Source organism: Electrophorus electricus, chromosome 17 (genome assembly GCF_013358815.1).
Source record: "Electrophorus electricus isolate fEleEle1 chromosome 17, fEleEle1.pri, whole genome shotgun sequence".
Lineage (NCBI taxonomy): Eukaryota > Metazoa > Chordata > Actinopteri > Gymnotiformes > Gymnotidae > Electrophorus > Electrophorus electricus.
In genome coordinates this window covers 11530755-11544135 of record NC_049551.1, presented here as the reverse complement: position 1 = coordinate 11544135, position 13381 = coordinate 11530755, and the positions used below count along the sequence as shown (strand labels likewise).

The following is a 13381-nucleotide window of genomic DNA, read 5'->3' as shown; positions in this document are numbered from 1 at the left end:
CACTAGTAGTCTAGTAATGAAGCAGTGTTCTTGTTTTAGAACTTTAACCCTACAGAACACTAGTAGTCTAGTAATGAAGCAGTGTTCCGTTTTAGAACTTTAACCCTACAGAACACTAGTAGTCTAGTAATGAAGCAGTGTTCCGTTTTAGAACTTTAACCCTACAGAACACTAGTAGTCTAGTAATGAAGCAGTGTTCTTGTTTTAGAACTTTAACCCTACAGAACACTAGTAGTCTAGTAATGAAGCAGTGTTCCGTTTTAGAACTTTAACCCTACAGAACACTAGTAGTCTAGTAATGAAGCAGTGTTCCGTTTTAGAACTTTAACCCTACAGAACACTAGTAGTCTAGTAATGAAGCAGTGTTCCGTTTTAGAACTTTAACCCTACAGAACACTAGTAGTCTAGTAATGAAGCAGTGTTCTTGTTTTAGAACTTTAACCCTACAGAACACTAGTAGTCTAGTAATGAAGCAGTGTTCTTGTTTTTTAGTGACCGACTCACACGTGAAATTGAAGACAGCTGACTACGTAACATGTCCTTGAAGGGTTGTCCCAGTTCGTAGAGTTCATAAGATTTCCACTATTCCTTGCAATTCAGTTCCCAGGGGCAAAATGGACATTCAGAAAGGGGTAGGGGTACAACTAAGAAATGAGCTTGCGCTTTAGTGGAGGGGTTGGTGCATTTTACATCCAGTAACTCTGGACTGCAGTGAAATTCATGAGCGAGTGCAAAGGCAGCAGCTGGTGAGGGCTATGACTGGCACAGTCCCAGTAAACAGAGGCCAGAGATTTCATTCCTCTGCATTAGGAAGTGGTGAGGGGGTGGGAGGGGGGGCATTAGGTGGGCGAGGAGAAGGGATGGTTCTCTTACCCCGGGTGAAAGGAGAAGGGATGGTTCTCTTACCCCGGGTGAAAGGAGATGGTTCTCTTACCCCGGGTGAAAGGAGAAAGGGGATGGTTCTCTTACCCCGGGTGAAAGGAGAAAGGGGATGGTTCTCTTACCCCGGGTGAAAGGAGAAAGGGGATGGTTCTCTTACCCCGGGTGAAAGGAGAAAGGGGATGGTTCTCTTACCCCGGGTAAAAGGAGAAGGGGATGGTTCTCTTACCCCCGGGTAAAAGGAGAAGGGGATGGTTCTCTTACCCCCGGGTAAAAGGAGAAGGGGATGGTTCTCTTACCCCCGGGTAAAAGGAGAAGGGGATAGTTCTCTTACCCCGGGTAAAAGGAGAAGGAGATAGTTCTCTTACCCCGGGTAAAAGCGTGAGCTTGTTGCCATCGATCCACAGCTCTTTGATTCCTGTAAGCTGCTCCAAAACCTCAGGCTACAGGGAGGGACAGAGGGACAGAACAGTCACTAAATAAAGCACTAAAAGCACTAAGAACTCCGAAGTCCATATACTCCAAAAATGACTTACTTTAAAGGCTTAAAGATTTCCATTGATCCATTAAGAGTGTGGAACAACGTTACATAGGATGAACATAGGATGAGATGTATGAGAGAGAGGGAGAGAAGAGTCGAAGAGAGGGAGAGAGAGAGAGTTAAGATAAATAAAAGAGGCAGGGAGGACACTGACCACTTCTGTGAACTCATTACTCCCCAGATCCAAACGTTCCAGCTGTGTCAGTTTATGCATGCTTCTGGAAACACACACACAGAATTTAGCCATTACATTTGGTGCGTTACAGCCAACACTTTAAATCCAAGATCAACTACAGCATTAGATATTCTAGTTTGAGGTAATGAGCACATTCTGATTAAGGGTCTACAATGCCTGCCATCACAATGCGTAAACACACACACACACACACACACACACACAGAGTATGTGTTTGAAACACTGATTCACTGAACAGCTAAAGCTTATAAAGGCATGTAACACTACACACAATACATCCACGGCTGCTCTATCACACACACATGTACACGCACGCACACACGCACACACACACACGCGCACACACACACGCGCACACACACACGCGCACACACACACGCGCACACACACACGCGCACACACACACACACACAGAGTATGTGTTTGAAACACTGATTCACTGAACAGCTAAAGCTTATAAAGGCATGTAACACTACACACAATACATCCACGGCTGCTCTATCACACACACATGTACACGCACGCACACACGCACACACGTACGCGCACGCGCACACGCACACACACGCATCCCTGGGGTAAGAACTTGCAAACACCACATTTTTTTACTACATCAGTAGCAATGACCTCTCTGTCTTTCACCTGTCCTTTTATGGGAGGGTAGGAGACGCGTGCTTCAGTGTTAGCCTGTTCCCCATATGGACCCCTCCCACCTCACGTGGCACACATGCGCCCCGATGGCTGGACAGACCGCTGGACCACCGTGTTTCGGCTGGTGGTGGGACGCCTACTGGGCTTGTCTGAAGAACCCTCCGCTATTCTTCGGCCACTGTTTCTTGCGTAAACAAAAACGCCACAGCGTGACGAGCGTTCCCAAGCACGGCAGGGGACGATTCATATCAGGGGTCATTCTGCTGACGTGCCAGGCCATCCAAACCGCGCTACGGCGTGCGGCGCGCAGCCCAGGCTGGAGGCTGCGTTCCGGGAGTGGAGCGGGCACTGTGAAGAGCACAGCAGCACTGCTACAAGGGAAGCCACTGATTTAAATACATTATTCAGTGGTGAGCTCACTACTAGAGAGAATCACTACTTTTAAATCAAGTGGTTTAAGCCGTTTTATTGACCAAAAAGCAAATGTTGATAATTGCAACATTTCATTTGCTTAAAATTCACATTCATTATTTAAACTTTTAATCCATCGACTTATGTAGCTGCTTCTGGAGAGCTGACTGGAAACAGTCAAATGAATCAACTACTCGCTCATACCAAGAGCATACTGTTTATGGAACAGCTTTGTTTTATTTTCATTTGTAATTAGCAAAAAAGGCAGAGCAGTCTCACATGCCAAGGATGCGGTTTCAGTGCAGATAAGATACCTTGTCCTCAGAGCCTTTAATGCAGTGTGCTAATTTTCTGAAGCTTAAATGTGAGCTGAGCTGCATTTTTCTGTCTTGCAGCTTATCCAACACCACTGGTGTGTAGGGCGATATTCTGTACAGCCCTGGCACTCAAAACCTTTCCAAAAAGATGAGTTTGGCAGGGATCTCCTACACGGTCCCAACTCCAGACGTCCGTGTTGACAGGGACACCACCCCCTTCACTCCAGCGCCGTGTGTGCAATCACTCCCATGTTCAGGGTGTTGTGTGTTTCCAATCTCCAGGTTTTCTGGGTGAGGCAGGCCATTTGGTTGCTGGGCGTTTAGCGTTTAGCCTGCCTGGCGGGAACTGGCTCCGTTATATGCTGAGGTCTGGATGAGTTTGGGCACTCCAAAGTTCCACATGGAAGTGGCAATAGTCGAAGCAGTGCATGCTGGGAAAAGGAAGACTAGCATGCTCCTGGCCAGGGGTTAGGGGAGAGGGCGATCCTCACAAACACAGGGCTCAGGGTGGAGGCGGTCCCCACAAACACATGGCTCTAGGAGGGGGCAGTCCCCACAAACAGGGCTTGACGAAGGGGCAGTACCCAAAAACACAGGGCTAAGGGAGGGGGGGCGGTCCCCACAAACACAGGGCTAAGGGAGGGGGCGGTCTCCACAAACACAGGGCTTGGGGAGGGGGTGGTCCCCACAAACACAGGGCTAAGGGAGGAGGCGGTCCCTACAAACACAGGGCTCGGGGAGGGGGCGGTCCCCACAAACACAGGGCTAAGGGAGGGGGCGGTCCCCACAAACACAGGGCTTGGGGAGGGGGCAGTCCCCACAAACACAGGGCTTGGGGAGGGGGCGGTCTCCACAAACAGGGCTTGGGGAGGGGGCGGTCCCCACAAACACAGGGCTTGGGGAGGGGGCGGTCCCCACAAACACAGGGCTAAGGGAGGGGGCGGTCCCCACAAACACAGGGCTAAGGGAGGGGGCGGTCCCCACAAACACAGGGCTTGGGGAGGGACTCACTGCTGGCAGGCCTACCGGGGAGCCTGAACTCGCTAAGCTCAGCAAGAATGTGTGAGACTGGTCAGGCCACTGACACAGTGAGCGAGATAAGCCTGTCACGCTGCTGCTTTCTGAGCAGTCATACTGTGAGGGCCAACACTGGAAAAATTATTAAGGGAAGATATGTCATCACTTCCAACGACAAACAGCCCTAATGTGAAATAAACATCAGAAATTATGTAAAATGTTAATTTAAAAGGGGAGAAACCATTATGGATCAGACAGTAAAATGTGCAAGCCCTCCATGGGCCATCTGTTCTCCAAGTGTGTCCTTCTGATGAAGTTCCAGCGCATCACCCTACATTCTCTTCAATCAAAAACACTTTCCACACTACAGTCAACTCTCCAAACTGACGTCACATACACAAAACTAGCCGCAATCTAAACACAAGACCTAACCAATTTTACCCACATTCAGCTTTACTTGTTTAAGGTTAGTCTCGTTCCTGTGGCACAACTCTGCCACAAGTTACAGCTATGTCTGTCTGCTCTCTGCTCACAGCCGTGATGCTGCCTGAGCCACCATGCCATACAGACAGGCAGCAGTCACCTGCACCCTCAGCAGCTTTTACACACACACACGCACGCACGCACGCACGCACGCACGCGCGCGTGCACACGGAGCACACTAATTCTCACACACACTAAATGCTCACGGACATGCCACACACTCCCACTCACACACACGGTGTGCACTCCGGCTCTCTCACACGCTCAGAAATGCACGCCCACTCCTGCTCACGCACATGGAGCACACTCCCACTCTCAAACACACACGCACGCACGCTCACACACACACACATGGCCCTCATATAATAGAACACTCATATAATAGAACACTCACATAATAGAACACTCACACTCACACATGGCCCTCATATAATAGAACAGTAACAGGATTCTAAAACTTGTCACAGCAAGAATTTAGATCTTATCTAAGGCACAAGACTGCAGAAAGAGAGAGAAGATGTAAGAGCAGGAGAGGAAGGAAGAGTTAGAAAGATAAAAAAGATGCTAAATAAAAGCACGCCTTCCAGGTGAGAGGTGAGGTTCTCTCCCCATATCTCATAGGATCTAAGAGCAGTCTTTAATATCTCAGACATATCTCTAAGAGCAGTCTTTATTTCCAGGTTTTAGGCGACAGTAGCTTCACACACACACTTACTTGGGCAGCATCTTCAGCTGGTTCTCTCGCAGCTCGAGAATCTGCAGTTTGGTCAGCCTGAAGAATGCAGGAGAGGGAGAGAAAGTGCAAGCAAACAGACAAACCAGGAATTAAATCAATGTCATTTCTGAACCATCAATGTCATTTTTGAAACGTGTCATTTCTAAAACATTTACTTTGTGTAGAAATGAAGCAGCAACAGCCTAGGGGGTGTAATTTCTTTCTGTAATACAGAACACTGCTGACACATGAGGCATCAGCTTTCTCCACAGCTTTTGAAAATATGCTCTCACGCAGTATAAACTGACAAGATCAACAACAGAGCTGACAAACATCTTACTATTAATGTACAGCCAACTGAATGCTTCTTTAATCTTGTCCAAGACCCTTCCAAACAACCCTCCATCAAAACCACATACATACAGCCAAAACCAAGACACAGCCTTGATTCAAAGTTAACACTCCTACACTAACTCCAATGTGTATGTGTGTGTGTGCTGCAATCATATGGTGATGATTTAATCTTACATGCATATGGAGATTTAATCTTACATGCATATGCACACATCTGTGTGCACGTGTGTATTCATGTCCACACAGGAGTGCAAACAAGTGCAAACGACAGACCGCCTGCCCTACTTACCCTATCACACCCCCACATGTTCCCATATATCTCCCACATTCCCCTACTTACCCCCCCCACACACACACACACACACTTCTCCAACCTCCCACACATAACCACATACCCTCACACACCCCCACATACTCCCTCACACCCTCACACACTGACACATTCATTCAAACTCCCACAGACACTCCCTGGGTGCTGGCCTAAGAGCCTCTGAAAGGTGACTTCTTGATAGGCTGGTAGCTCACATGAAAACTCGTGGGTGGATGAGGCATTCTAGGAAATGACAGCATAGCATCAACCACCTCACCGCTGGTTAACAGAGTGCAGCCAGACGTGCAGCTCTCAAACAAGAGCTGGATCCTCCTGCCCTCTTCAAGAGATAGGGCTGAGAATAGCATTATTTTATCAATCGATTGATTTACCAGTTACCATCAATTGTATGTCTGTGATTGTGTGCCCACACGCATGTCTGACCTGCCGAAACTAGCTGGCAGAAATTCAAGGAAAGCGTCATTCAGGTAGAGCTGAGTCAGGCTGAGGAGCTGCGTGAAACCTTCTGGGAGCCTGTAGAGTGAACACACAGATAGGCACGCACGGACACACAAACACAAACACACATGGATGCACACACACGCGCACACACACACAGGTATACACACACACACACAGATACACACAGACGCACGCCCGTGCACGCAAAACATGCACACGGAAACACACAAACACACACAGGCATGTACGCACACACACAGGCACGCGCACACGCACAGGCACGCGCGCACACACACACACACACACACACACAGGCACGCACAAAAGCACGCGCAAACGCACACACAAACAAACACATGCATGCACGCACGTGCACACAAACAGGTGTACTTAGCAGGCATAGCCCATAACTCCATTCCATCTAAACCATATAAAGTACTTTTTTGTGATACAGAAAAATGTAGATGCATTTAACAAGTATGTATGGCAATATTCCCAGCAGATTATGTCTGGTCCAATCCATCTGGGTCATATTAAATCTGGTTCAAACCATTTGCAGCTGCTGATTCTGCATGTCATGGACTAAAGCAGTAAAGGTTTACTCTGTATTTTTATGTATGCTCTTTGTGGGGCTAAGAATCAGCCTCCCCAGGTATCTATGATGACTTCAATAGTGCCTTGAACACCCCCACCCCGGCACTTTAAATGTCATTTAACTGCTTACATGCAGAAGAGAAGAAAGGACACTTACTTAGAAATTGGATTCACACTTGCTTCAACAATGGCCAAGACTTTGCAGTTCTTAATATTCTCTGGAAACTCCTGTATGCCTGAAATGTAAAACCCATATCAGTGCTGTAGTTCCTGCTGAGCAAGCTACTGTGAGTTTGCGGTGTTTAAGGCTGAGCTCAGATCAGTGCTAAAGAGGTGTTAACAGCACCTGTATCATTTCCTCCATCAACCGCTCAACTTCTGCTCTAAAATTAAAGTTAAAGGTAACATCCTCCTGACAGACACAAACACACATGCTGTAAGTGCATGCAGGAAGTAACCACAGGTAAGTGGTTAGAAAAACGCACACACGCACGCACACACACACACACACACACACACCCACACCATGTAAGAGCATGTGTGAGTGTTTGTGCTCTTCTCAGAGTGACCATGCTGGAGGACTTGGCAGTTTATGTTACAGCGCTTTTGTTTTGAACTGCTGCCACTTAAGCAGGTACGCTGCTATAGGATAAGGGCAAAGCTAAAAAACACACACCACTAGCTTTCAGTGCATAAGTATGCATGTATGTGTGCACACAAGGAGGAAGAACAGGAGGAGAACAGAGAAGCCCCACGGTAACGATAAACGCAGTCAAGTCAATAGAGAGGAAGGTAATAAAGCCTCGCCATGTACACACACACACACACACACACACACACACACACACACACACACCCACACACACACACACACACACACACACCCACACACACATACGACATAGCATGCACACTGCGATGCTACAAGCATGGTGCACCTCTCTCACGCACTCTCTCACATATGCATGCACATGCACACACAAGGCAACCATTTATTAGAAAAGACCACATGGAGTGCAGTAGAGAGGGAGTGAGTGTGTGCAGCCCACACCGAAGCCTGCACTACAGCACCCTGCACCATGTCACCCCACAGCTACAACCACAGGACAGGCAAAAGGGACCTTACATGTAATGGACAGGACATGTAACTTTACAAGTGCAGGGCATACTGAGAATCTCAAGCTTTATGACAGTATGGGGAAAAAACTTGGAATGTGGTTGTGTGTACAAATCAACTCACGCAACACGCTGGCCTGTCAACTGGTGGTCTGACTGAACAGATCTATTCCATTCTATGCTCCTAGGTGTGCGTGCTCTAGCACAAACACCTGAAACACCTGTAGCGAAGCGGTTTCTTGACAGGCAACAGAGCTGGGAGACGGAGCTGAGGCTGAGTGACAGCCCCTGAGACTCTGCCCAAGGTCTCCGCCCCCAGGCCCACAGGGATATGTGAGTATTGGCAGCGGTGAGGTGGAGCCTGCCATTTGGAGACCAGAACTGCTGCACTCGCTGCCATGACTGGCAGGAAGTAATGCCGCAGAGGAGCAAGAGAATGATGCGGTGGACTTGGCACAGGCCTGGGCCTGTCTGCACAACACCCCAAAGAGAGAGAGACAGAGAGAGATACAGACAGACAGAAAGCAAAAGAAGGAAAGGAAAGGAGAAGAAAAAGCGAGGAAGCGTGAGCTACAGGTCTGAGCTCATCCAAACCCGCTGAACAAGCTGCATGCATTTGTGTGTGTCTGAGTGCGTCTGCACGTGTTTGTGTGTCTGTATGTGTTTATGTGTCTGTGTGCCTGTATGTGTGTCTGTACGTGTGTGTATGTGTGTCTGTACGTGTGTGTATGTGTGTCTGTACGTGTGTGTATGTGTGTCTGTACGTGTGTGTATGTGTGTCTGTACGTGTGTCTGTACGTGTGTTTATGTGTCTGTACGTGTGTCTGTACGTATTTATGTGTCTATGTCTGCATGTGTGTCTGTACGTGTGTGTATGTGTCTATATGTGTCTGCACGCATGTCTGTAAGTGTGCATATTCACTGGGAAGGAAGTGACTGAACTGTTTTGAAGGACATTAGCTCCAGATTATCATCAGGTCATGATACATGCTAGTGCATAATGCATCATTCATTTTTCCATGTTGACTAAACCTTTCACAGTTTCATATCCATATTTCCAGACATGACAGTGCATGCATAAACACTTTTTTTCCATCCCCATGATCTTGTTTAATGTGTGTAACTTAGAAAGACACGACTACCCTCGATCCTGGCTGGTCATGGGCCGACCCATGTGGTGGAGTAAACACAGCTACCACATTAAAAGCTAGGCAGCGGAGTTCATTAAACGGTAGGGCGAGGCGGCACTGAAGAGACTGGCAGCCTTACTGTTCTTGCTGACGTCGAGCTCCCTGAGGTTCACTAGGTTAGCGATGGCTGGCGGCAGGACGCTGAGGTCGTTGTCTGGCAGACTCAGCCGGTGCAGTAACTGACAGTTGAACAGTTGCTGTAAGAGACAGAAGACGACGGAGGGTGACGCAGGTTGACAGAGGGAGACCGAAGAAGACAGAGAGACAGAGAGAACGAGAGACAGAGGGAGACAGAGGGACAGAGGGAGACAGAGAGAACGAGAGACAGAGGGACAGAGGGAGACAGAGAGAACGAGAGAGACAGAGGGACAGAGGGAGACAGAGAGAACGAGAGACAGAGAGAACGAGAGACAGAGGGACAGAGGGAGACAGAGAGAACGAGAGACAGAGGGACAGAGAGACAGAGAGAACGAGAGACAGAGGGACAGAGAGAACGAGAGAACGAGAGACAGAGGGACAGAGAGAGACAGAGGGACAGAGAGAGACAGAGGGACAGAGGGAGACAGAGGGACAGAGAGAGACAGAGACAGAGGGAGACAGAGAGAACGAGAGACAGAGGGAGACAGAGAGAATGAGAGACAGAGAGAACGGGAGACAGAGAGAGGGAGACAGAGAGAACGAGAGACAGAGAGAGGGAGACAGAGAGAACGAGAGACAGAGGGAGACAGAGAAAGACAGATGGGGCAAGAATGATGGAAAGAAAGGCAGAATGATTGTCATAAAAACAAAAAGAAAAAACAGAGACAAAGAAAGGAAAAGAACATTACACACACTGTTATACGGCTAACCAAGCCTGTATAAGGGAGGATAACATCAAAGCAAAATCAGATTTAGAAACTTATCAGAACTTAATGGGCCTTCAGGAGGGGCCCTAAACCAATTGAGTCCCGTTATTGTGGACTTATCGCAAACAAGCATCTGTCAGAAACAACAGAGAAACATAAACAGTATTTTCACAGTATCTGAATTATTGGTGTGTTTTCCTGATCACCCTGCTCATTAGAGCATCACTCCACACAGTAGCCTTCTGCTCTGCACTGAACCTTCTGGTAAAAGAAAGTCTTTTCCAAACAACATTGTGAGCACACTGCATGCGATGATATAAACACACTTTCAGTGTTACTGTTATCAGCATGACCAATACATAGCAAAATGGCCTGACTGGTATGGAAATGAACACACGGTTAGTGTACAGTCAGAGAGATCTTATCTGTAGGAGAATACAGTCAGTATGTAGTCAAGGAGATCGGGGAGGACTATCTGCAGGAATATACAGTATATCTATTCCGAGAAGTCTATCATTGAAGTCAGTACTTTTAAAAAGATACTGACCAAATTAATTCAGGCCAAATCAAATGGTGCCAAATTTCAGTTCAAGTGCAACACACAGTCAGGGCAATAGAGAGCTGAAAGAGGTCTCATGTGTGGTTAAGAAGACTCGTGTGTGGTTAAGAAGACTCGTGTGTGGTTAAAGTGTCAAGTGTGGTTAGGAGGACTCGTGTGGTTAAAAGGTCTCAAGTGTGGTTAAGAAGACTTGTGTGGTTAGAAGTCAAGTGTTGTTAAGAGGTCTCGAGTCAAGTGTGGTTAAGGAGAGTCATGTGTGGTTAAGAGGACTCATGTGGTTAAGAAGAGAGTCAAGTGTGGTTAAGAAGAGTCAAATGTGGTTAAGAGGTTTCAAGTATGGTCAAGAAATCTCAAGTGTGGTTAAGAGGTCTCCATTACATTTTTCAAAACTTGGCGCAGAAAAATGCTCTCTACAATATTTGCTTTGTGAAATGCAAAGCTGGCCATGGAATCACATCTAGCCTGAGGACACCCCTGGTCAAACACAAAGTATATCTAAAAGATGGAGACTGTATTTTATTTGATAACCTGAAAGCCCCTTCAACAGCTGCCACTAACATTACCAGCATAACCGCAGCCGAAGAAGCTAAACCTTCCATGGACAGTGAACATTTACAATTGACAACTGAATGGACGTGTTCTGGTCATTAATTATTTAGCTAACTGGTTAAGTTACTGGGGGAAAGAGGGCCTTTTTCAATGTTATTTGACATTATCTTATTACAGCATGAAAACACTGGAATAGTGATGACATCGCTGTCTGCCATAGTGGTGACGATCATGTCAGCTCTGCCATAATGTAACTAACACTTCTATATAACTTAAGTAGTATAGGATTTCACTTTGCCAGGATTAATATATTTTGTAATTATATATAATTATTATTGTTTTGTTGTTGTTCTCATCAGCTCATGATTCATGCTATTTATACTCTTGCTTTCATTGACAGCTCACCCTGATCCACAGTCAACATTTTTTAAAAATTCAATTACCTTAATATATATTGTTCATTTGTTTAAGTTTTTAATTTACCAGATTTTCTCTAATTTTTCTCCCAATCCCACTAAACCATCCTCACTGTTGCCATTCCTAGACTTTAGGCTCACATATGCTTGCTCTGAGACACACGACAGCGTGCTCACACTATGCCGTGGTGACATACCAGAGGTTGCCATGGTGATGTACTGGAAGATGTAGGGATGGTTTTGGGAGGGGATAAGCAGGTAGAGATGGGTTTCTTTTGTGTGATGTGTAACATGTTCTAAATAACTAACAAAAGGTTAAATTTGAGAAATTTGGATTTTTTTTACAACTGAAATTACATTTTTGTTATTACAAAGAGTAAAGAACCAAAAGAAGCTAAAAGCACTGGTTGGGTACTGGTATTACAGGCACTGGTTCAAATGTGAATGGTACCCAACCCTAATGGATTCATATATCTCATGTCTCTCATATGTTTAAGTCACATTGTTTCAGTCTCCAGCTTCACAGCAGACAATGACACTTTACACGATTATTATATTAATACATTAAAAAAACAAAAAAAAACAACTAAAACCAGCAGCACACAGAAACAGATCGTTCTAATGCATGAAGTGTGTGAAGCCCTGACAAGTCACCTGGAGTTAAACAGTGGACCTAATTGTACGATGTTGGAGAAAGCTTTGACTCGTAGGGTAAAGGGACAGGAAGGCTTTGACTCGTAGGGTAAAGGGACAGGAAAGCTTTGACTCGTAGGGTAAAGGGACAGGAAAGCTTTGACTCGTAGGGTAAAGGGACAGGAAAGCTTTGACTCGTAGGGTAAAGGGACAGGAAAGCTTTGACTCGTAGGGTAAAGGGACAGGAAAGCTTTAACTTGCAGGGTAAAGGGTGTTGAGCGGGCAGAAGAGAGAGGCCCAGTGGAAAACGTACTTTGGGCAGCTCCTCAATCTGGTTGGCATCCAGGTAGAGCTCCTCTAGGGTCTTCTCGAAGCTGAAGATCTCCTTCGGCACCTGCTCCAGACTGCAGTGGGAGTAGTCCAAGGAGGTGACAGTCTCCTCCTCCCCCCGCAGACATCGGCATCGCACCAGTCGAACCAGCAGACTCCGCTTAGAGCTCATCCTCACACACACACACACACACGCGCGCACACATACACACACACACCCACAGCTCCTCAGGCACTGAATAGGGGAGAAGGAGGGTGGGGGGGTGAGTGCATGTGTGCATCAATAACTACAATTATAGCTCAGTATGACCCCTCTGTATTAGAAAATGCATAAATAACTAAAATAGACAGACAAACTGCTATGCCCACACACTTTGTTGAATATAAGACATCTTTTCTGAATGCACATAACAAACCTGACGATCAGAATATTGCAATCCTAGCAGCATTTGGAATACAGAGAGGCTTTAATATTCATACATCGCTGCATGTACAAAAACGCCATGATAATCCACACATTCGTTGGCTTGATTATCCACAACGCTGTATGCAACCGCACTCATGAAACATAAGCCTGCACGTGCCAGTCACAGGGAGCATTGAGGAACCCAAGGTTTCACAGCATGCACGCACACACTTGTTTAGACGAAGACTGGGACACGGCGGATGCTGGCCATGGGGGAGGCCGGAGGGTCAGTACTCTCCTACCTGCATCTCGGTGGTAAAAGGAGGTGCTTTCTGAACCACTCTGCATGTGATGATATGAATACACCTTCAATCTTATTGTTAGCAGCACGATCAGTCAACTGTGAG

The 13381-nt window shown here is 46.7% G+C and overlaps 1 protein-coding gene across 3 annotated transcripts in view; it reads right to left on the bottom strand.

Moving 5' to 3' along the window:
* Positions 1-13381, bottom strand: part of erbin (erbb2 interacting protein) — a 68100-nt gene that overhangs the window by 30102 nt on the left and 24617 nt on the right. For all 3 annotated transcript variants that reach the window (XM_027007412.2, XM_027007406.2, XM_035535384.1), the window contains exons 3-9: positions 12552-12803; positions 9316-9433; positions 7088-7166; positions 6319-6408; positions 5211-5267; positions 1575-1638; positions 1248-1322 (exon numbers count right to left, since the gene is read on the bottom strand). In XM_027007412.2, coding sequence (XP_026863213.2) covers positions 1248-1322; positions 1575-1638; positions 5211-5267; positions 6319-6408; positions 7088-7166; positions 9316-9433; positions 12552-12740 — 672 coding nt within the window. In that variant the 5' untranslated portion in view covers positions 12741-12803. The remainder of the gene's footprint in view (positions 1-1247; positions 1323-1574; positions 1639-5210; positions 5268-6318; positions 6409-7087; positions 7167-9315; positions 9434-12551; positions 12804-13381) is intronic.